We start from the raw sequence: 24,649 nt of genomic DNA on the forward strand, positions 1-24,649 counted from the left end.
CTTAGTCTTGAGGCAGAACATGGGCATCAGGTGATCCCAGCCCATCACAAAACCTCCCATGGCTCTGACTTATCCCAAAGCACAGGGGTTGTTCGGTCCCTGTCCAAGTTCTTTCCTCTGCGTGTCTCAGGTTTCCTCTCCTCCAAGCTAGCTGGGGACACAGCACTTAGAAAGAGGCCTGGCATGGCTGGCTGCCTCTAACAAATCATTTACCACCCTCCCCCTCTCCTTACAAAATTAAAATCAGAATAAAGACTAGGGAAAGCCTTACTTAGGAAAAGAAGGAACAGAAATCTGATACTTTTCTTATGAAAATAATTAATTATAAAATGCTTGAAACATCACTCTTCCCTTATTGCTCTGCTCTCATTTCTGGACGAAATTAAACTTCTCCTTGTTTCAAAAGGCAGAAAAGGAACTGTCTATAGGGAAGATGGGGCATTTTTCACTAAACATTAGCCCAGCTTGGCCTTAGTACTAGAGCACTGTAGTGCCACTTTCCATAGACAGTTTATTTTTTGTCACAGCGTTATGAAGCCAGTGATTTTGCTCAGCCCTCCCCTTCCTGCTGAAGCAGCACCATGCTATTGACTTTGATTGCCACAGGGCTCTGTATCACAGGCATTGCTTCATTAAGTTTAGGTTAGGGGCTCTAGTAAACTCTGCAAAACATAAATCTCCTGACATCAATGAAGTGCCTCAGAGACATAAAGTGCTTTCACCCAACCTTTGTAGCATTTGTGCTTTAAGCATGCAGAAGCACCAGCAACAAAAACTTCCCTGTCTTCAACAATTCCTCCCATTCTCATTCTCTCCTTACTCTAGCCCTAAGCCAGATCCATTTTTTGACATTTCCACCCCCTTTCTATAAAGCTCCTTTGGGTTTGCTCTGTTGCTTACTGCAGTGCTTCTCTTTTGAATTGTTTTATTTTCCAAATAGGTTAGCTCTGGTTTAAGAAATCATTTACGTACCCTTAGCTAAGAGGGGAAGGGAGCAGGAGAGGAAGAGCTGATGCCATATACATGAACCAAATCAGAAAAAGGGATGTCTCCTCACACCCAGCTCACAGCTCTTTTCTTTCCTCCATTAAACTTTCTTCATCTGTACCACTTTCCTCCTCCTCCCTGTTTTTATCTTCTAGCCCCTACCTTCTAGTTCCATCTCCTAGCTCAGTCCTTCTCGGGCCTCAGCTGTAGATTTCCTCTTGCTCCCAGCAGCAACATTTCAGCATCTCTGTGGCCAGCACTGAGTGATATCATGCCCTGTCAAACAAAAGAAAAAAACAAAGGAGGTTTTAGTAGATTATTGCATCTTGGGCTCCTGCTTAAATGAGTAGTTCATAATTACTGGTATTTCCCACTCAACTGCTCTTTACTTAAATTATAGAATAATTTAGATTAGGAGGGACCTGTGGACATCTCTGGAGCTCCACAGACATTACAGGGGTCTGTGGACCAGAGTATCCTGCAGATTTTCATCATCATTCTACTATGACTCATTGCAATCTGATGTTTTAAGATATCATTTCGCATCACAAGAAGTTCTGGGCAGACAGATCAGGGGCTTAGGACACTACTCTGAGGCGACCTGTACTTAAATCCCTGTTCCATTACAGACCACATGAAAGTCAAAATTTCAAAACATATTTCAGTATCTAGAATGGCAGAAAGGTGTCGAAATCTCAGGACTATGTATCTCATTGTGCACCTAGCAGATGTCCAACTCACAGAGCAGCTCTTGAAACACTGCACAAGGCAGTGAACTGTTTCCTTTGTCCCTCTTCCCTTGCCCCCTGCAAAGATATCTAAGCTACTCACATCCTGGAAAAATCCCAGGGAATATTCTGGCTCCTGAATACGTTGCTATGCTTAGTCTTTCTATCCCCTAATTCTCTATTAAAGAAATAGGGCTAATGACATTTCTCTGCCTTCACAAAGTAGCTGTAAAACCACGTACTGTTTGACTGCAACGTCCCCTGCAGGCAGCATGGGTGAATTTCGGACAGCAATATTCAAATGTGGAGACTAGCACCCTTCTTGCTCGGGGTGACACAAACTTACTGTATCATGGTCCTTCAGCTACTCTGATGCCTCACAGTGTAGAGAGCCAAAAACACTACAAAGAAGCCTGAAACTAATGGAATATAAACTGGAACTTTTTATATTTAACCATTTAAGTATAGTTAATTTACAGGAATCAAAGCCATCACGTATCACACGTACATAGGATGATTACTCATGTGAATACCCAGATAACAAAGTAGATACAGGAGAGCTTTGAAAGTGCCACAGAAATCACAACTTCCTTATTTGTTTATTTTCCTTTGGGTCAAGAATGAAGTCTCAGGGAGAAGTTCCAGGTCTTGCTGGGTGCCCTCTAAGCCTCCCTGGCTGCAGTGCCTTGGGTATCTCCTTCCCTTTCTCATTTTGGGCAATTTTTGTTCTGTACCTTCAGGCAGAAGCATGTGCAGTCTTTGCATGAGTTGTGTGTGTTCCACACAGCCAGTCTTGAGCCTGTATCACAGACATCATTAAATAAATTCTCTCCTTGTACATGATTCAAAAACATAAATCTGGTACTTACTGTTTTGCCAACACCTCAGCAATGTCCTGTCAAAGCCCAGAATAAGGATAGTGATGCTCCTAAAGAGTGAACAAGACAAGAGAAGCAGTAAAAATGTGGGACTTCAGAATTGAAAGGAATCTAGTGATAAACCTTGTCCACTGGCAAGGATGGGCCCAAATGCAAAACACAGGAAATAGGGTCTGAACATAACACAACACTTTTTCACTGTGCAGATGGTTGAACAAAGAACAGGTCACCCCCAGAGACTATGGAATCTCCATCCTTGGAGATATTCAAAAGTCACCTAGACGTGATCTGTGGCAATCTACTCTAGTCGACCATGCTTGAGCAGGGCGGGTGGATCAGACAATCTCTAGGGTCCCGTCCAACCTCAACTATTCTGTGACTCAAAGGGAAATCTCTTACAGGTGCTGTGTTAACTACGAAACCAGATAAATAATCTCAGCCTTGCTCTGGACTGATCCTGATGGCAGCACCCTGGAAACTCAGCTGGAAAAGATGCTCATTCATTTCGTAAGCCTGAAATTAGCTTTGTCACTCTGTGTGTGTCCACTCAGCTATAGAAACCAGAATGCTCTAATCATGGAAAGATCCTACTGCACCTTAGACTTCACCTTCAACTCAGAAAACAGATGAGCAGTAGAACTGAGAAGAACACAGAAACCTGGACTCGGTTCTTCCAACCTAAATTATTCTATAATCTTGCAAGAACAGAGCTACACAAGGAGAAGAAAAACCCAAATGAGCACAAAAAAAATCAGACGTGTTTCCAACCCTCCCTCGAAGGCCTTGTCAGTATGTACAGAAAATATGGCATGGTTGCACAATCTTTAAGGCAAGGCAGAACTCCCTGGTGCTGAGGGAGTGGCAGAGGGACAGAGCAGGGCTGGCCCCGGGGACGCTCCGCCCCAGTGGGATGGGACCAGCCGCCGGCTCCAGGACGAGCTGGGTAAAAGCTCGAGTGGCTGTGGGCGTGCTGAGAGACACCAGGGCTGTGCGGTGGAGTCGGCAAGTGGCGCCAGACCAGCAGTGGGGCCTTCCACCCGGCTGCTGTTGGGCTGGGGCTCTCGGCCTCCGGAGGGGCTCTTGGCAGCTCGCAGGGCTGCGGGGACCCCCGGGCTGTGCCAGGGGACACAGCTGAGCCTTTGCTGTTCCACAGGTTGCACGAGTTGCAGAGATCTCTACACACGCAAGCAGAACATCGTCCGAAATGGCAACTGAGGTGAGGGCGAGCTTTGCTTCTCCTGCTTACTGTGCTTGTCTCTGGAGTGTGCTGACTTATTTATATTATTTATAAGGATTATAACTTAAGTTACAATCCAAGTTCCTGGCAGCTCAGCCTGCTGCTTTCTTTCTTCAGGTTCTTCCTTCTACCTGCAAGAGACTAGTAACTGATGCAGTTCATTCCTGCCTGTTTGTGAACAGGCAGATACTTTACAACAGCTTGTGCAAACAGTTCTCTGCCCAGAAGCTGCATTTTCGGTTTCTGTGCCTGCTAGATGAAGCACGACTAGTTGCCCAACAAGTCATGCTTTCTCTCTTCAGAAATGGCTGCTGCAGTCCTGGCTTCCCCTGCTCCTGGTTACAAACATCCATGAGGTGTCAGAATGCACTAGCCACTTCCTTCTCTGAACAGATCTCTGTAATTATTAAAAGTTCTTTTGACTTTGATTTCTTGATTACAAGTAGGTGTTGCAATGCTTCTGTTCATCCATCTCTGATTTGAGTGGAAATCCACAGTGCTAAAGATATCCTTAAAATTCCTATTCCCCAAACCAGTGTTTAGCTTCCTGTAATAAGGGGGTTTTATTTCCCATCCAATCATTCCCATTCATTCATTCATTTCCCATTCCCATCATTCTCCTGTAGATGCAGGCTCCATGCTGAGGGCCTGTACTGCTTTTGAATTCTGATTCTCGCCCTCCTTCCTCCTAGTTCATATTGACAAAGCTGTCCTGAAGATCACAAACACCTTGTGCCTACAACCTCATCTCCTCCAGAGGAACCCTCTCCTGCTCTCCTATCCCCACTTTGACTCAGCCATGATCGGCAGAGATGTGGACACAGTTACTAGGGAAAGAGTTTCTAAGGTTACTCAATAGGGCTCTGTCTAACTGATAAAATCCCAGACAATTTCCTAGATCCTTATTAGTTCCAATGTATGGCATGACAAGAGACTGACAGGCGTATTTAGGAATTCAAGATAAAAAACTGTATTATCTGGTGTTAGTATTAGGTGTACACCAGTATTAGGTGTACAGTAGCAACTATGTTTAACTGTCACCTGGTAAAGTAATTGATGACACACACAAATATTTGAAGTCACTCTATGAATGTCAGGGTGGGGGAAAAAACAGCTTCTTGCATTACTTTATTTTAAACCTTCTTTGTGCTGTTTTAATTTTCCTGAACATTTCTAATCCCGAAAGGTCCTTAGATCTCGCCATTCTGCAGTCAGCACCTTACCCAGTTTCACGCAAAATTTCTGCCAAAGTTTGCAAAGCAAATCCTGGACACCAGAGGTGCTTCAAACAGTAACTTCAAGCACTTCACAGGCCTGTATTGACTCAGGGCTCTTCTGACAATCAAAGTAGCTTAGACACAAAAAAAGACTCCAGATTGCAAAAACTACAAGATATTTGCTTGCACTGCATTCCTCTGACCTGTGGACTTTTCTTTGCCTCTTTAAGAGGCTCTCTGAAGGTTGGAGACCTGCAGATGCCTTACTACACAGATCCATACAGGCCGAGCACCACATGCCCATATAGTTGTTTGCAAGGACAGGACAGGCTCGCTCCATACTCCTGTTGAACTAAGGCATCTTGGAGCACTCCTCAGCCAGACCTGACAGCTCAAGGGCTAAATGCTACCGACAGGGACATGTTCCATCTCTTCCACTGCTTGCAGAAGGTCTGTAAGTTCAGTGGCCTTTCTGGTCAGGGCTGCTGAACTGAAACGACATGCTTGAGTGTGGCCTCGGTGCTGGATAAAGAATTAACTGGGTATTAGGTAGTCTGTGGGACCATAAGTGACATTAAGAGCCTTTTTTTTTTTTAATCACTTTCTTTCTCTCAGGGGGATAAACTCTGGGGAGGAAGGTTTGTTGGAAGCACAGATCCAGTCCTGGAGATTCTCAACTCCTCCATTGCCATTGACAAGAGACTGGCTGATGTTGATATTCAGGCGAGCATGGCTTATGCCAAAGCCTTGGAGAAGGCCAGCATCCTCACTAAACCTGAGCTGGAGAAGATCCTGAGTGGCCTGGAAAAGGTATCTATGTCCTTGGCCCACTCTCCTGTCTCCTCTGGCCTACGTGCAATTCCCGCACTACCATTTCTGAAGCCCTGCTGCCTTGGAGGGATGCACACTATGACCTGCCCTTCCACCCTCTTCATCCCCTCACAACTCTTTCCATTTGAATTAGGAATGCTCTTTCTGAGATGGCACCTGGGACTATATTGTCTCTGGGGGCCTCAGTTACTAATACTCAATGCCTAGTATTGGATAGGGGTGAAGAGCAGTCAGCAGCTAAGCACTCTTTAAAAATAGCCATTGTTGCTGTTCACCCACCGTGGACAATACAGAGACTATACAATGTTTGTATAGGAAATGTGTGTGCGATTCTAAAGCCATGTCCGACATCTCCACTCGCTGGCTCACTGTGTGCTTAACTCCTCTTATAGCTGTAATGTTGCAGGATCAGCACAGATCAGCAGAGCTTGCGTGAGACTTCAGCCTAGACTCCCATCATGAGGGCACAAGTAGCTACTTAGGATGGGTACCAACAACACCACATATAGCAGAGGATAAAGAGAGGCTGACGGGTGTTTCTGTGGGTGTTTGTTTGCAGATCTCTGAGGAGGTGTCCAAGGGAGTCCTTGTGGTGAACAAAAGTGATGAGGATATCCACACTGCCATCGAACGCAGACTTAAGGTTTGGGCCTTCTAATGTCTCCTTCTTGCTACCTTGCACCTAGCTCTGCCTGACATTAAGCACACGTGCCTCTATCCCATGATAAAATATCTCAGTGTGTTGTGGCACTGAAACCCCAGATGCACAAAATAAGTGTCTCCAAGACTCCTGTTGTGGAAGAGATGTTCTACAAGCATAGAACGCACACTTGTCCTGCCCCTACTTACAGGATGGCTACTTACAGGATCCTAGAGCTTGGTCCTTCCAGGCAGGGTGGGTCTGCTTTCCTGGGGAGCCTCATGCTTATGCTTCAAATGCACTGATAGCAATGCCCCTCTGGTCTACAGGAGCTGATTGGAGATGTTGCTGGAAAGCTGCACACTGGAAGAAGCAGAAACGATCAAGTAGGTATAGAGATGATTGAGTTTGCCTTTACTACACCTCCCCTTCTTCAGTTTCAAGAGACCACTAATCAGAATGGGCTTTGGGTCTCTTTCTGGAGAGCAAGACATAGTGACATTCACTCGTCATAGTGACCAAAGACAGTTGATACGAAGGGAGATGACCCTCAACCCCATCAGACCCTCTGCGGAACCTGGTCACAAGGTATGTCCCATCTTGCTATCGTTGATCCTGGCCGATCTCCTCCAGGTTGTCACTGACTTGAAGCTGTTCATGAAGAAATCCATCTCTGTGGTGTCCACTCACCTGCTGCAGCTCATTAAGACCCTGGTGGAACGTGCTGCCGTGTGAGTCCTTCCCCAGCACCCTAACCTCAGTCCTTCTTGGAGTATGAGACTTGCAGCCCTTGCTCTTTGCCTGGCACACACATACAGGCAACTACAAGATCTTTGTCTCCTTTCACCTGCAGAGAAATCGATGTTATCCTCCCTGGCTACACCCACCTGCAAAAAGCTCAGCCCATCAGATGGAGCCAGTTCTTGCTCAGGTAACTGTCTCGTCCTGCGCTGTGGCGCCTTCTCCAGCCTTGTAAGCTGCTACTGCAGCTGCCCATGGTCAATACATCTTCATTCTGACCCCACGGCCAGGTGCTTGGGGAGGGAGGTTTCTTCAGATCTTTCATGTCTCATGTCCTTTCCTAGCCATGCTGTTGCGCTGACCCGGGACTCTGAGCGCCTGGGAGAGATCAAGAAGAGGGTCAATATCCTGCCTTTGGGAAGGTAAGGTCTACATTCTGCCTGACATCTGCACTGCAGAGAGGCTGCTCAGGATGTCACGCGTGACTTCTGTTCCTTTCTTCCTTGGCAGCGGTGCCCTGGCTGGAAACCCACTGGACATCGACAGAGAGCTGCTGCGCAGCGGTAGGTGTCTCGTGACAACTGAAGGTCCAGCCCTCGTATCTCAGAGGGAGGGAAGCAGGGACACATTCTCCTCTCCTAACGCTTGCAAGCTGGGAGCACAGACACAACCACCTCTGCTGCACCCCTGCAGCCTGGGGCAAATAATGAAGGCCCCAGCTCAGTAAAACACTTGGGAAGTGTCTGTGTCCCTTGGGATACTGCAGGACTTACCTGCCCGGTGGGCCAAGCTGCTGCGGTCGAGCTCCAGCGCTGCCAAGGCTGAACCCTTCTGTCCATCTCTTTCCTTGCAGAGCTGGATTTTGCTGCCATCACCTTGAACAGCATGGATGCCATCAGTGACAGGGACTTTGTAGGTGAGCACAACTCGATTATTTATTCCCTCCTTCATTTTATAATGGTCCTTCCAAGAGCTACCCCGTCAGCCTGACTTAACAAGGGGACTGAAAGGCCTCACTAGGAAGTATCTATACATTTCCTTTGCTGATATCTATAGGCTGCCTAGATTAGGAACATACCTCACTCATAACTGCCCAGCTAACAGCAATGCCTGCTTACCTAGGTTGAGTCGCTCAGTCATTCATGCTAAAGAAGACTGAAACACTATATGAAGCAGCAGAATTCCTTTTTCCCGAGCAATATACTGTGGGCTTGCCACAAACCATCAATCCTCAGCAAAAGTCCTGCTGTCTCCAGCTCCAATGTTTCTAGCCTTTCTGGATTGCACTGAGGCATAAATTACTTCATATCTTTTATAGTCCACTGTAAGTGTTCCTATACTTAATCTCCCTAGCTTGTCAGCAAACAAACGTGTTTATCCCCTCCTGATACCCCTCCTTCTCTGCAGTGGAATTCCTCTTTGTTGCCACTCTGCTGATGACCCACCTTAGCAGGCTGGCTGAAGATCTCATCATCTACAGTACCAGCGAGTTTGGCCTTGTGACCCTCTCCGATGCCTTCACGTAGGTTTCTGGGTTTCTAGGCAGAATTTTTTTTCCCTCAGTCTCTTCCTGTCAGTAACCCCCTTCTGAAGGAGATTCGTGGCAGTGATGGGGCTGCCTGGTGCACAAGGCTGACAATAGCATTAACGCTGGGGCCTTTAAAGGCTGCCTTTATGAATAGGTCTCCTGAAGGTTCCCTCTCCTCTTCAATGACTCTTTGTTACCAATTCCAGTAAGTTGCTGAAATCTGTATTCAGGGGACACTCCACCCTAGCAACTGCTGGCAGGATCAGGCTGTAGAGCAGTAGGCAGAGAGAGCTTCCTCCTCTGCTGGGAATTCCTGCCAAAGCCCTTCCTAGAAGAGCCGTGCTTTGCAATCCCAACGCCCTTCCTGTTCCTTCGGGTGGCACCACCACAGCCCTCCCTCCCTGAGGCCACAGCGTCCTCTTCAGAAAGGCTGTTAGTCCTGCCTGTTGATACCAGCTCTGGAGGGCGTTGGGTGGAAGTTTCCTTTTTTTCTTCCTCTTTGGGACACACTTAAGGGCAAGATTGTATGAGAGCTTGACAAAAACTCCAAAAATGAAGGCTCAGCTCTGGGAAATACAGGAAGCTACAAGAAATTAGTGCTGTCCTACATCATGGACAGGTGTCCGGTACAAGCTGAACTACATGTTGCTCCTAATGAGCCAGGCCAGCACACCGCATGGCCTATCCGCACTTTATCCCTGCAGATAGCATTTTCCAGGGATCGAGCTGCCATTTTCCCCATTAAATCCAAACCGTTATTTTCAGCACCGGCAGCAGCCTGATGCCTCAGAAGAAAAACCCTGATAGTCTGGAACTAATCCGTGGCAAAGCTGGACGTGTGCTTGGACGAGTGAGTCTGCTAAAGAGGTGGGATGGGGGAACTACTCAGAGACGGGTTAATGGAGCTCTGAAAGGGGCAATATCTCCTGCTCTGGGGAGATCTTCTTCAAGGCACTCAGTGAAAAAATGTGCCAGTCTTAGCTCTGGATCACTGCTGGGGAAACAGACACCCCTTCCTAGAGCTAAGTGCCTTTCCTGTTCTTCCCTGCAGCTTGTCTCTATTATCATGGTTCTCAAAGGACTTCCGAGCACCTACAACAAGGATCTGCAGGTAAAACAAATATTTGCTCTCAATCTATTTTTCTGAAAAGACACAACTGCCCCTTGAGCGGCAAGCAGTTCTTGCCACTAGCTTTCCCCGTGCAGGACCCAAATAAGGGGATGAGGCCCTGCACATTCCAGCTCAGTCTGCAGCACAGGGGAGCCCCTCTGGTGTCAGCACTTGCTCTGCTGGCCTCGCTGCTCAGGCTGCCGGGCTCCCCAGCTGCTCCAGGTTGACTTACTGCAACTCTTCTCCATCCATGTTATCACACAGGAGGACAAGGAGGCTGTCTTTGATGTGGTGGATACCGTAACCGCTGTGCTGCAAGTCGCCACTGGAGTCATTTCCACCCTCCAAGTAAGGCTTTGGCCTCTCGGTACTTCATGGACTCTGTCCCTGCTTTTATCCACAAGGATGCCATTGCTGATGGACTGACACTGGGAAGGGAGCTCTAGCCTGGTCCTGCACTTATCCAGGAGGTCACTGCAGTCCCTTCATCAGCCCCTGCTCATTTTGCTCTGCTCTGGGGTCGCATGGGGCCTTGCAGAGCCCACTCCCTTCCAGATGAAAAGCCCTCGCTGTGACGGCAGCATGTCCCAGGCAGGAGCTGACAGTGACGTCTCCCTATGATCCTCCTCTCTGCAGATCAACAAGGAGAATATGGAGAAAGCTTTGAACCCTGAAATGCTGTCCACTGACTTGGCTCTCTACTTGGTTCGTAAAGGAGTAAGTATCACAGGGAGTCTCTGAACTTCATTTCTTTTGACCCACAACACTGTAATATTTTTACTGTAGCAAAGAGTAATTTACAGAGTTCTACCTCCTAGTGCTTTTCTCTTTCACACCCCAGAAAACCGAGAGTCAGATGGACTGCATTGCCCTAACCCAAAAGCAAAATAACCAACCCAAAAAAAGAGAGCACGTGTCCGTCTTGGAGACTGCACTGCAGCTACCTGCTCACTGACTGTTGTCTCCCCTTCTTCTTGCAGATGCCATTCAGACAAGCCCACACTGCTGTTGGAAAAGCCGTCCACCTTGCTGAGACTAAGGGCATCACCATCAACAATCTCACTCTGGAAGACCTGAAGAGCATCAGGTCTGTCTCACTGCTCTTTGCCATAGTATCTGGCAGCAAAGAGCACCCATCACTCTCTACTCACTCCTCTCCTCTTTGCCTTTGCAGCCCTCTGTTTGCCAGCGACGTGACCCAGGTCTTTAGCATCGTCAGCAGTGTGGAGCAGTACACAGCCCCAGGAGGCACCGCCAAGAGCAGCGTGACCACCCAGATCGAGCAGCTGAGGGAGCTGCTCAAGAAGCTGAAGGAACAAGCTTAGAGTGTGGGGAGATATCCCGTGTATGCAGCTTTGTGCTTATCCCACTGGTCTGCAGTTTAAATAAACACCGTGGTGTATGTAGTGGCCTGCATATCTCTTCTAGGGGCAATATTGAGCTGGGCCTCTTGAGCCCTCAGGAGCCTGAGGAAAGGTTCACTAGTGCAAAAGGTTCATTGGAAAAAAAAAGAATAGTTGAAAGCCTTAATAAGGAGTAAGTTCTCTTTTGCTTACTGCCATGTTTCTCTGTTTTAACACAGGTATCCCTAGCAAAGTTAGGTAGGGAAGGAGAAGCACTTTTGTATGCCTAGCTGAGGGCGAGAGATGTCACTGTTTCCCAACACGAACAGCGTGCTCATCACCCTGCTCTGGACTCTGCTCACCACAGCTCACAGTTGCTCTGTGCCCGTCACAAACCTTTTATCTTTAGCTGCTTCCGGGTACCTTTGTAGGGTTCTGCTGGTGAGATGTCCTCTTCCTCTCAGCAGCAAGCTCCAGCATTTGGGGGGCAGTGCTAAGGAAGGGAGGGCTCTGCAAATTAGAAGAGGGTGGGCTTAGTAGATCATCACATTCTCAACCCTAGTTAAGGAGCAGATCCTGATCACTGTTGCTTCCCTATGTTTTCTGATATTCTCATGTGCCCCCAGGTCTCTCACATCTACTGTTCTGCAAGAAACCGAGCTCTTGCCTCTGTAACTGAGTCAGAAAAGCAGGAGGTGGCAGTTGCTCCCTGCATTTATGGAGGCTGCTGACTCCTCTCCCAGAGGAAGGAAACAGGCTGCAAATCAACGCTCTGCAAAAATAAAATCCTATCGAGGACACTTCCCCCCTTTTGCTTGTGGATCGCATGACACACTCCTCCCCCCCTGCCCCATCGCTCCGGTGCCGTTTGGGTGGAAAAACCGAAGTCCACGGGACCCGGCAGCACACGCGGCGCTGCCCACAGCCAAGATGGCAGCGACTGCCCCCGGCGCGGAGCTGCCCACGACCAAGATGGCAGCGGCGGCGCCGGCCCCGCTTGCTGCGCTGCCCACAGCCAACATGGCAGCGCCGGCGGCCGGCGGCCGGTGCCACCCGCGGGGCCGGGGCCTCGGCGCGGCGCTGCGGCCGCTGCTGCTGCTGCTGCTGGCGGCGGCGCGGGCGGCGGCGGGCGGGCTGCTCTACCCGCGCGAGACGCCGTCCCGCGAGCTGAAGGAGCTCGGCGGCCTCTGGAGCTTCCGCGCCGACTTCTCGGCGGGGAGGATGGCCGGCTTCGCGGAGCGCTGGTACCGCCGCCCGCTGCGCCAGGTAGGGCCGGCGGGGCGGGAATCGCCTCTAACGGGGATCGGGGGGTCTCTGCAAGGGCAGAGGCAGCGCTAGGGATGCACAGCACGAAGGAAAACCCTGCCTTGACGCACGCTCCTCTTTACAGCTCCTTTAATCTGCTATTCTTGGTCTATTATTCCTCTGTAATCAAATGCTGCAGAAACTAATTCTAGCAGAAGCTTAAAATGCTGTTAAAATAGCTCCCTTCCCTAAAAGCAGGCTCTGTGTCCACATGTGACCATGGCTTCTTGTCTAGCTCCTGGGGCAATTGTGCCACATTGTGTTAGGAGATGAGCACTAGGATACAAAACTACTAGAAATGTTGTGAGAATGAATGTGAAAGCAGGCAGAGGGGAGGAGTCCTAGACATGCCCCCAAATCCCAAAAAAAAAAAAAAAAAGGAGGGCAAAAAGTGTCAGCCCAACCTGCTTTAGACATCAGAGAGTCTTCTTAAAGGAGACCCCAGCTTGGGAATCCCAGTATTAGATGCTAGCAAATCCACTTCACCATCAAAGCTTTTTTGCCTTTTTTTGTTTGTTTGTTTCCTCTCTGGTGTCTGATAGAGGGGCTGGATTCCCCCTGCATGTCAGTGCGATTCAGAGCTGAGTCAGCCCCGCACATGATGCTCATCCAGGGACACTTCCCAGTTCCACTGCTCGTGGAAAGGCTTGCCCAAGAAAGGGGAAGCAGTCCAGACGCGAGCTGCTGCGGCACCCATTTACGGAACAACACAAGCACTGAAGGTGCTGAAAAGTAACAGCTAGATTTCGCAATAGCACACAGTGACCAAAGTGTGGTAATAGATAACAACACTGCTGGCCTTATGTTAGAAAAGAAAAGAAAAGAAAAGAAAAGAAAAGAAAAGAAAAGAAAAGAAAAGAAAAGAAAAGAAAAGAAAAGAACAACTGAATTGACACTGTTGGAAAGCAGTGAGCATTGCACTCCAAAGAGCTAGAGCTGTGCGAGGCAGGCTATGTGTTCTGGGTAGTTTCATGCCAAACACTAACCTGACCATGTTTTTTTCCAGTTCCCAGGTTCTCTGACACGAAAGCCATTAACTAAAGCATTTTCTTATTGTAAACCAAGAAGGGGAATAAAGGTGTTAGCAGCTTCACCTGGTAGGATGAAGCTTGTCTGGCAGAAGACATACACTCAGTTTGGCCCTGGTATTACAGAGGACCTGTGACAGAATACACCAGCTTCTGACCCGTTATTTCTAGGGATTTGCACTTTGCAAAGGACATTTTGCTGAGTCAAGTGGAGTCAGATATATCCAGAAGTGTAGGTGGGACAATCAAGTCAGTAAAACTTCTGTCAATCTTACTATCTTTCTTAAAATTACCTGTGTCCTCCTTTTCTGTGCAATTCCCATCAGACTGGTCCTGTGATTGACATGCCGGTGCCTGCCAGCTTCAATGATATCACCCAAGACCCCAACTTGGAGAACTACATTGGCTGGGTTTGGTATGAGAAAGAGGTGCTGCTTCCTCGCCGCTGGCTTCAGGACGATCTCAACACCAGGGTGGTGCTGCGCTTCGGCAGTGCCCATTACTACTCCATCGTGGTACGTTGCGTCAGCAGCGCGGCGGGCACTGCCAGGATCACATCGTGCTAAACTCCTGGCCGTGGCCTGTTCAGCAAACCTGCCTTTGCTCACATTGCTGTTTTCTTACCTCACACCATTTTCCTCCTGGAGAGGAGGAGAGAACTTGAGTCCTTGTCCTTGTGAAGTTGGGAGAAGTTGGAACACGCTTGTGTCCATGTTTCCCTGGTCTTTATTCTGTGCTCCTCCAATATCAGGACTAGTAACTAAAATGTTTTCCTGTCACAGGCCTAGAGGGGACAAGGTACTGACCTCCCCCAAACAGTTTCTCGCAGTAATGCTTGTGCGTGACCCAGGCCTAGCTCCCAGAAAAGGGAGGGCTGCTGGATTAAGCCCTCAGAACTGAGGCATGAACAAGGCTCAGTGTTACTGGGAATCCTGCCCTTTGCTGTGCTCTTTCCCTTCTCTCTGCTGTGCTTTCTGCAGAAACCTCACCTTGCCACTCCAACTCACAGGCCTCTTCTCTTGCAGTGGGTCAATGGAGTGCAAGTTGCAGAGCACGAAGGGGGGCACCTCCCTTTCGAAGCAGATATAAGCAGCGTCGTCCAGGGCAGCGCGGGGGCTCCCTGCCGCATCACTGTCGCGATCAACAACACTCTGACACCCCACACTCTACCTCCAGGCTCCATTCAGTTCATGAATGATGCATCCAAGTGAGTTGCTGGAATATGGTTATCGCAGGGGTGGCAGAATGGGGATTTATTCAGCTGCTGTTTCTTAAGAGCCTCCGAGTAATTTACAGAACCGGGTTGTGTTCATGACTGTTCATCAGTCAAGCAGGGAGAAACTTAAGCTTCAATGCTGTGAGAAAGCTACACTGAATTACCACATCTGTTTTATACATGGGGAACTGAAATTCAGTGATTTGCCAAGCTGAGTCAGTGGCAGACTGAGCACTTGAATTCAACTGAAGCTGCAGCTCTCTGCTACTCTGAAGGATCCATCAGACCTATTCAGTGCAGTAGATGCTCATTAACTAGTAATCACTGTAGCATCAAAAGCACTGCCAAAAGGTAAATCCATCCTGTTGTGAGAACTGTTTTACTAGCACATTGCTAGCATCCACATGCTGCCTTCAGCTCTTGTGTAATGGAACATGATGTCTCCTGTCTTGCTCGCTCAGGTACCCCAAGAACTATTTTGTACAGAACATCAAGTTTGATTTCTTTAACTATGCTGGAATCCATCGCCCAGTTGTGCTTTACACCACTCCTTCTGCCTACATAGATGATATTACCGTGACAACTACTTCATCAGAGAACGTTGGTAGGTCCAGAACAATTACAGCAGCTACCTCAGGCTCCAAAATGGAGATGACAAGAGCTGTAGAGGAAATTTCCTTCAAAGGACATTCTGGTCAGATTAAATTTGTTTTGCAGCAACTTTCTCTTTTAGCCTCAACTGCTTTATTGCACAGCTCAGCAGTTTTGAGAATACAGCGGGAGAAAGCATAAGTACTTGAATGATACTACAGTTACATGAAAGGATGTTCAGATGCTTCTAAAATTTGAATTTCCCACTAGGGACAGTTCTCCTGCCCCTTAAGGCAGAATTACCTCTAAGTAACAGAATTATGTGAAGTTCAAATCCTTTTGGAAACTTCTGGACTTCAAGACAGACAATTAATACAATTCATACAATTAATCTGTGTCTCCCTACTGTTGCTGTACCTCTCCTTCCCTTCTTAATGCTACTGTATCTGAAGACTTTGCATTTATTTTCCTTTCACACCAGTCTCTGACCTTCCTTCTTGTCTTTGAACTAGCCATGGTGCAATATCAGGTATCAGTAGTCGGCAGCGCACTCTATTCCTTGTCGCTGAGTTTACGTGATCAAGAGGGGAAGGTGGTTGCTACAGGTGAAGGGTCAGCTGGAGAATTAAAAGTCCTGGATCCAAATCTTTGGTGGCCTTATCTGATGCATGAGAACCCTGGATACCGCTATTCTTTAGAGGTAACAGTGACACTTTTCCCTTTGTGTGCATTTCCTCCCATTGTCCTAATAGGATTAAGGCAGTACCATATGGCCCATCTTCCTTCCGCTCCCTCTCCCGTGGATCCTGTTCACATGCCCAGAACGGCATTGCTGATTGTGCCGCAGTCGAATCAAGCATTGCCAGTTTTGTGTGTTGACAGAAAGGTCTGTCAGTGAGAAAGAGAGGTGGTCATGCATGGGGTACAGGCATGTGCCCTGTCAGGTGCTAACCCATCACACCCAGGGCCTGATCCGCCTCTTGCAGAAGGACTAGTTCAGACAGTACATGGGAGGAGATATTGCAGAAGCTGAGAGGGTCTCCACTGCTCATCCCTTTCACATGCTCTGCCCGGTGGTGAGCTTTCTTCCCCCTGTGTGCCAGATGGGCTTCAGCTTCAGTATCACAAACCGGGAGAACTCTTGTGCAAGTCAAGGTTGAACACAGATGCTTAGATGCAGATAAGAGGGCACAGCACCCACTGGGGGTTTTTCCGAGGCTCAGGTTCATAGCACCAGGGAGCAGACAACCTTTCATTTGAGGTGCAGGAGAGAAGGCGGTGGAACTGCAGCCTTTTCAGAGGGGGAGAGCGAGGTGAGGAGAGGCAGGAGGTCCCGGGACCAGGGCCGTCGGCCCCTCACTCCTCACCCTTCAGCTCCCTGACATCTTTCCTGGGGGACTGCAGGTGCAGCTGCAGGCGCAGGTGAACGGGGCACAGCTGGAGGACGTCTACACGCTCCCGGTGGGCATCCGCACGGTGCACGTCACCAGCACGCAGTTCCTCATCAATGGGAAGCCCTTCTATTTCCACGGCGTCAACAAGCATGAGGATGCGGACGTAAGTGCACGGGAGGGCACCTCGTGCCTGGTCCCGGCTTTGGCTGTCCCCAGGGGCCGCTTCCTCACTCCCTTCTCCCAGGGTTGGGAGCTGCCAGCGGGATGCAGGTGGATTTTACCAGAGCTGAGGGGAGGCTCGGGGAAGTCCTGGTCAGCGGTGACCGCCCGTCGGGCTGTGCAGGCGAGGGAAATGGCGGAGGGGCCGCGGCTTCCAGGCGGGAGCCACGGCCAGGCCAGCTCCGAGCCGGCAGCCTGGCCGAGAGCAGGTGCCTGCGGGCTGCGAGGCCCGGCCCGGCCACGGGGCGGCCTCAGCGGCGCGGAGCGGCGGGCAGAGCCGCCTCCTCTCCCCTCCATCCCGCCCCTTCCCTCCCGCCGCGGCCGCTTCCCTCAGGGCGCTGCGGCCGGGCGCTTCTCCCCCGGCGGGAGCCCGCCACAAAATGGCGGACGCCGCCTCTGGTGGTCGGGGCTGCAGCCCCTTAGCCGCTGCAATGGCTCTTCCGCGCCCTGCATCTCTGTGGCTGTGTGGCCACGCAGCGGCCTTTGGTGCTCAGTAGTGCAAGCACCGCACGTGGCATCAGGGTGGCTGGACGGGGTGCCATGGGGGTGAGCGGGAATGGGTGGCTCCTGGCTACTAACACACTGCAGGCTAAAGTCCACGGCTCTTGGGATGTCCTGCTGCCTTGTGGGGTGCAGTGGGCTACCACGGCCTTCTTCCCTCCCCTAGATCCGTGGCAAAGGACTGGACTGGCCCCTGGTTATGAAGGACTTCAACCTGCTGCGCTGGCTGGGGGCAAATTCCTTCCGCACCAGCCACTACCCCTACGCGGAGGAGATCATGGATCTGTGCGATGCCTACGGCATCGTGGTGATCGATGAGTGCCCCGGCGTGGGCATCAAAACCGCGTAAGCGCCTCCCACCTCACCCCATTCCCCTGAGTGGCTGCAAAAGACGCTGTCCCCCCTGGTGCCACCCTGGGCTCGCCTTGGCCCGGGAGCAGAGGTACTTTGCTCTGTGTGGAAATCAGCCCGTTGCGTTTCAAAGCCTCTCTGAATGTGATTGGATTGGGCAACCACCCAGAGGGCATTTTGCCACACGTTCATGGTTTCTTTTCTGAGCAAACTTGGTCAAGGAGACCAAACTGTGCTCCTGGACTGTGTGGATAAATAGGGCAGAAGCCTTGTTTTGTGTCACCCACAGCAAGGCTTGGTGGTGCCTACGTGCCCCAGATACTCAGGTTATCACAAAGACAGGCCCGGGGGGTGGATTTCATACACTGAGAGGATGACTTTGTCCTAATTCCTCTTTGTCTTTAAGTGAGAGCTTCGGGAACAAGTCACTGCAACACCATCTCGCTGTGATGGAGGAGCTGGTCCGTAGGGATAAGAACAGGCCCTCCGTCGTGATGTGGTCAGTGGCCAACGAGCCTGCTTCACATCTGTCCCCGGCAGCTTACTACTTCAAGTAAGTGCTCGTGCATCAGGCCATCTTTGCAGATAATGTGTTGTCTTTCTTGGAGGGAATACAAAACAGTAGTAAAAAGAAGGCAAGCATCTTTAGGGAACCCTGAAAAAGCACCCACACAAAAAACACCACTGCTGCATACACTTATCAGTTGGAGTTGGAGTTCGGAAACCCGCACTGGTCTCAACTGGTTATTTTTGAACCAGTAAAGTTCTGCAGAATTATCATGAGTCTGTTTGATGTGAGCATTTCTTCTTGGGCTAAAGGTCAAGGAAAAAGCAGACCTCATGGGAACTGCTCATTCCTCGTTAATTATGGAACCTGAGTGCTAAGTTCTGTTTGCTTAAGTCTAAGAATTACATCAAGGTTGTAAAAATACTTGGCCTTTAGTTCTGAAGGTTTTTTTTTTTGGGGGGTTAGGTACTACTTATCCTTTTGATTTGGTCCAACTCAAAAGCCACTGCTTGAAGTCTCTGCAGTCCCCTTGATTTTAAAGAGATTTAAGCTTTGGATAGCCAATAGTAATCTCAGTGAACTGGGGATAGCAGACAATCCTAGGTAGCTCTAGGTGAATTAAAAGCTAACTCTGAACTTTCATTCTTCAAAATCACCCATCCTACTTCAATTGTGAGGTAGAAATAGAACTTAACCCTCCTGTTGTCTCTCATCCCTGTCACTTCAGGTTTCTCACAAACAGCAGATTTCTGATTGCCTTGCCTGCCACTGCCTAAGAGCTTCCTGTCAGTTAAGAGCTGTTAAGAAGCCTGCTATCACTCTTCCCCTATTTTTATCTTAAATTTTCAGACCATTCTCCAAACTTTCAAGCACTGGCTCTAGCAAATTAACCTGGTCTTGTCTTTTTACATTTGAATAGCAATCAGCTTTGTGATGGATAAAGGTCCTGCTTAAGGGGGTAGAAGGACAGGGAGCCTGAGGAAATGGGGTAGCATTTGGTGAAATAATTTCTCCTTACTGTTGCTGACCTCTTGTTTTACTGTTTGCAAACAGGACAGTGGTAGCTCACACTAAAGCTCTTGATCCCACCAGACCAGTAACCTTTGTGACAGATGTTAATTACGCTCTTGATCTTGGTGTAAGTTAACTTCTTTTCCTAGCCTTCTTTCAATTCGTACACTAAATTTCTTCTTGTCAATTGTTTTAAGTTCTTTTCCTCCACCTCCCTGAATTTACAGTGGATACAAGAGGAGAAGCAGAAGAAATCTTGCATTGCAGTTTCAAGTACAAAGCACTATCTGGTAGTTGTAGTTTGGCAAAACTCTGTAAAAGAACAGCTGCCCAAGTGAAGTATGCATGATCAACCCCCCTGGATCTTAATTGTCATGCTTTGCTATTCCATTGTTTATGCCTAGTAATGGTTAGGACTATTACTTGCTCTTAAACTAAAGCTTAAACCTCTTTAAAATTACTGTTGCTTCATGCATGCATACAGACTGGCATCCTATTCCCACTTGCAATGAGCTCAAGGAGACAAAAAGGGAAAAGATAAAGTCTCAAATAATAGGTCTTTTACACTGATGTGATATTAGAACTTTTATTACAAAACATGTTAAGAGAACATTGAACAAATGACATATAACATCACTTTGTCTTCAGTGGGCTTCATGCCCTTTTATCATACTGTCCATGTGGTAGAAATGGCATATAACTTGCAGAATGCTTACTCTTGTATTGCACCATTGATGCACAAATTTAGTTACTAGTCAAAATATTTGAGCACTAACTTGATCATCACATTCAAATGCTCAGAAAGTATGCCTAAATGTACCAGCAAGCCAGAGACATCTTGGAAACTCAAACTTCAACAAACCTGAGGCTGAAATGGGTTGATCTTGTTTAATTCTTTGCTGTGACTTGCTATGTCTGGAGGAAATTGCCAAATTGACATACCATTACCTTGTTCATTTTATCCTGCCCTTTTTTCTCCCCTCCCCATTCTGGAAAGGGAATTACTTTGGGAAGGCCTGAGTTAAAAGAAAAAAAAAGCTCTATTAAAATAATAAAACTGCATTCCTTGAAATTAACCAAAAGGAGGAATTAGCTTTATGAATGTAGCTTGCCTACTTTGAAGTCTATGACAAAACACTCCCACTTCGTTTTTTGTAGGCTCCTTATGTAGATGTAATCTGCGTGAACAGTTACTTCTCCTGGTATCATGACCCAGGCCATCTGGAGGTTATTCCACTACAACTCATGACGCAGTTTGAGAACTGGTATAAAACCTACCAAAAGCCAATTATCCAGAGTGAATATGGAGCAGAATCAGTTCCTGGACTTCACAGTGTAAGTCTAGAGATGCACTAGATGGAGAGAAAAAAAAAAAAAAAAAAAAAAAGCACTGCTCTTACTAGTCCAACTCATTTGTACCATTCTCTTCTAATTAAGTTTCGGTGACCCTTTAATTCAAAGGCCCATTAGATATGTGTCCAAAAGATTCCAGGATTGATATCCTGACCCACTGAAATCAATAAGCTTTGTTACCAACTCTAACAAAGGTAAGAATCTACCTAAAGAGGAGTTCTGGCCTTGAACAAGAAGCTGAAACTATTATCTCCTAAATCTTGCCCCAGACACACACACACACACACATATATATATTTATTTAAACACTTGCCAATTGCTGGTATTAACTCCACTCATACTCTTTAAAAAATGCCTAGTAACACTTATTGGGTCCTAAACAGCAATGCACTTGCTTAGCAATTAATAATCTTAATAGTCATGCTATGGCTACTTGTTAATTTATACTTAATGTGCTTTGGCATTTGTAGAAGATGCCTGCTAGGAAGATACAATACTGAGAACAGGACATTCTTGTCATGATACAACCCTGCATAGCAGAGGGTAGCACTCCTAATCTTATCATGAGAAAGCACCATTACCAGTCAAAACTGGATTTCTGCCCCAAAAGTATAGCTGGCATATTTGTATTTTGCATGTTTCCCCCTGCACTTTCATTAGATGCTAAGTGTCACTAAATGGCCACTGTTAATGCAGTTGTGATGAAGAGACCAAGCAATTACAAAGCTTGTCTTCAGGTAACAATTCTCCTGTAAATGGAAAGTTAACATATGAAGACTTTGCTGTGATATACTGTCATGATGTCTCAAATTCATTTTTTCTTTTTTTCTTGGCTATAGGATCCACCTCTTATGTTCACCGAGGAGTATCAGAAAGCTTTGCTAACAGAGTACCATTCAGTATTTGACAAAAAGAGAAAGGAGTATGTGATTGGGGAGCTTATCTGGAATTTTGCTGATTTCATGACTAATCAAGGTAAGCTTGTATTTCAAGCAACTCTCCATCTTCCCTGTGACTTAAAATGAGGTAAAGAATATTTGTGCTGTAGGGCAGAGCAAAGTGATCCTCTGCTTACAGAGATGGAGCACAGCTGGTTTCTACGACAGAAGTAGAACACAGAGCCAAGAGGAATGGTTCTGCCTCTACTGAATGCATCCTCTTTCTCCAGCTTGAGGTCTCAGGTGTCCCTTCTGCAAAGATGCTATCCCAGAACATGAAACAATGCATTAGGACAGAAAGCAAGGAAAGCTTGTGATGAGACTTGGATCACTTCTCTGTTGGCAATCCCTAAACCAGAGCTTCATTTGGCTTTTAGGAAAGCATCTCAATTGTCCACATTTCACTTACAACAGAGCACCTTAAATAATGTATTATTAACCTGGCATAGAGACTCAACAAGACAGGACCAGATGCAGAAGAGCAGACAACTGACAACTGTCTTATGACGCTCAGTCCACTGTTCACAAGCAGGGGCATTGCTTAATCTACAGTGCAGGCAGTTAACTAGAAATTAAATTAACTCAGGAGAAGACCCAGTAAGGAACAAGGCATGCATATGCCACCTACAGTAAGTTAGGGCAGTAAACAGTCAGTGTTAATTTTAGGCAGGCAAATACCATTAAAAATAATCTGCAGAGCACCAGTATAAGTATTAGAAAGGTAAGGGCAATAGGAAGGTAAACCGTCATGGAGAAGCAGTCAGAAAAGTAGTATTAGTTTCAACTACTAGGATGGAAAAAATATACATAGACAAGTTGACATACATAAATGCACTTCCAGTCTCTCAACACATTGCAGTTCTCTTCTAATTTCCTATGAAGACTAAAACAGGCAAAGGGGTATGGACATCAGTAAAGGATAATACAGAGAAATAGAGAGGGGTTAATAATTGACATTTTCACCATCAACTTACAACTAAATAGCAGAAGAAACTTCTGCTGTAAAGATACTATAATTCCATTTACAGGTATACTTAGAATTAACAGTGGTTGACTTACGGGTTGTAAATGCAACGGATTGCATTTATATTGCTCAGTTGCATCAGCTTAAATCTTGCCAAGATGAGGCAAGTGACACTTGACAAGTTCCCAGTTGTACCTGACTTCCTGCAGAAGGTATACAGGTCTTCTCCACCTCACCAGATACAGTTCATGTAGCAGTTTACAGCAGGGAATATAAGAGTATTTTGCATATACTTGCTTTATTTTGTAACTTCTCTACAGGGACCACACGTGTTTTGGGGAACAAGAAAGGAATATTTACCCGCCAACGACAGCCCAAATCAGCTGCATTTGTTCTTAAGGAGAGATACTGGAAGATTGCAAATGAATCAAGCTGTCTTCCTCCTATAACAAAATCACATATCCACTTTCTGTAATGAAATCTAAAAGTATAATGGTTGGATTCTATGCTTAATTTGTTCATTAAATTTGTTTAAATAATATTTATGTTTGACTCAAGTCTTGGAAACCTAATGCAATCTCTAGTCCAGCTGAAATAGTTAACCATAAAACACAAAGTAAATAAGGAATACTAGATTTCTACGCCCAGCCATTGCTGTAGGCTTCCTGTTTTTCAAATAGTAAAATGAATATTCAACATTCCAGGGAACTGAAGTTAGAGACCCTGACTGAGGTATCCATTTATGACCCTTCCCTCCCCCCATCCCCCAAAATCATGATACAAATGAATGCTAATGATTTCAAAAATCCAAATTACTCTAAATAAGCATCACAGCCCTCTAATGCTAGAGGTTTTCCAGTTGTATTCCAACTGTTAAACTACTCAGATCACAGCAAATTGTCCACAGGATCCCTGAAGAGCAAAACGTATAGGGTTCTCCTGTTGAAAGCTGGATAGGACACACGTGGCTAGGTGGGAAATCCCGAGAGTCAACAGCAGTCAGGAAGTGTGTGAGCCACTTTGAAAAGGATACCCAGCATATTCCAACAGGATATGGAATTCATACGATAGCAGCAAGATAGAGCATGTCACATAGGTAGGTACCTACACTGACCGAAGTTTGTTTAAGCCTACTTTAATCACAGTACTAGAACTACCACTATATATGATGCAGTTTTACCTTCCAGTATGGAAGAGCGCTTCCTTCATATTTAATTGTCACTATGGAACTGCAGCAACAGCATTTAGAGGGTCAATGTGTCCAACTTGAGTCTTTCCGAGACTGATCCGAAGCACCCTGGGGTAGAATGTTTTGTAAATTATTGGAGAAATGTCTCTTTAAGACAGTAATGTGGTAAAATAACTTCCCCTTGCAGGCAGCACACCAGTATTGGGGGCCTCTAAAGGCTGGGCCTTAGACTGCAGTAGATTGTGTCACTGCTTCCAGCAGAGCTCAGAACCCTCCCATCCGCAAGCTCCTTGTTGCAAACGCTCAAAGGGTGTCCCAGCAACATCACCACCCTTATCAGAAGCACTAAATTGGAGGCTGCCTAGGGAATTTTGGAAGTTAGGATAGTTAAGTCGTTTCAATACACTCTGATTCACCGAGTAAAACAGCATTGCTATGTCTGTTTTTTTGCCAAGGGAGTCTTGTGCTAGTGCCTCAAGTGACCAAGACATTGTTACTGTGCAGCATGATGGCCAAATTCTTTTCCTTTCATAGACGATACATAAGAAGCCAAGAAAAGTTTCCACTGCCACATGCAAAATAAGGACATAAACTCTTATTACAGGTTTCAGAATTTTTTTCTTGAGTTTCTAAGGGAAAAGAAAAACATACTAAGATTCCTCCTGGTTACACTGTATTAGTTTTATAGATTTTCTAGTTAACTAAAAACCCAGAATATAAATATTTACCCATATTAAGATGACAGTCACTCAAATGTTACCTTGTACAAGAGCGGATACCATATATAAGCCCACTAATAGTGTCTGAGAATTGTTTCAACCTCTTGGACACTAGAGTTTA

The 24,649-nt window shown here is 47.0% G+C and overlaps 2 protein-coding genes across 3 annotated transcripts; both read left to right on the plus strand.

Moving 5' to 3' along the window:
• Window positions 1-3,691: 3,691 nt before the first annotated feature.
• Window positions 3,692-11,269, plus strand: LOC104577421 (delta-1 crystallin). 2 transcript variants are annotated; one of them, XM_088530046.1, is made up of 16 exons: window positions 3,692-3,809; window positions 5,663-5,857; window positions 6,438-6,521; window positions 6,848-6,904; window positions 7,152-7,249; window positions 7,372-7,449; window positions 7,604-7,681; window positions 7,770-7,822; window positions 8,113-8,175; window positions 8,667-8,781; window positions 9,553-9,637; window positions 9,839-9,898; window positions 10,163-10,246; window positions 10,535-10,615; window positions 10,879-10,985; window positions 11,073-11,269. In XM_088530046.1, exons 1-16 carry the CDS (start codon window positions 3,798-3,800, stop codon window positions 11,221-11,223), a joined length of 1,401 nt encoding a protein of 466 aa, XP_088386172.1. In that variant the 5' UTR covers window positions 3,692-3,797; the 3' UTR covers window positions 11,224-11,269. The 2 variants fall into 2 exon arrangements, with proteins under 2 accessions (XP_088386172.1, XP_088386174.1); XM_088530048.1 differs by lacking the exon at window positions 10,163-10,246.
• Window positions 11,270-12,213: 944 nt separating this feature from the next.
• GUSB (glucuronidase beta) lies at window positions 12,214-23,159 on the plus strand. The gene is made up of 12 exons (XM_088530058.1): window positions 12,214-12,507; window positions 13,901-14,089; window positions 14,600-14,781; window positions 15,252-15,394; window positions 15,894-16,081; window positions 16,786-16,938; window positions 17,662-17,840; window positions 18,253-18,399; window positions 19,408-19,492; window positions 20,524-20,700; window positions 21,558-21,693; window positions 22,941-23,159. Exons 1-12 carry the CDS (start codon window positions 12,214-12,216, stop codon window positions 23,093-23,095), a joined length of 2,028 nt encoding a protein of 675 aa, XP_088386184.1. The 3' UTR covers window positions 23,096-23,159.
• Window positions 23,160-24,649: the final 1,490 nt, after the last annotated feature.

The sequence above is a fragment of the Tinamus guttatus genome, unplaced genomic scaffold, assembly GCF_059628265.1.
Source record: "Tinamus guttatus ecotype Peru unplaced genomic scaffold, ASM5962826v1 Tinamus_guttatus_pri_ptg000356l, whole genome shotgun sequence".
NCBI lineage: Eukaryota > Metazoa > Chordata > Aves > Tinamiformes > Tinamidae > Tinamus > Tinamus guttatus.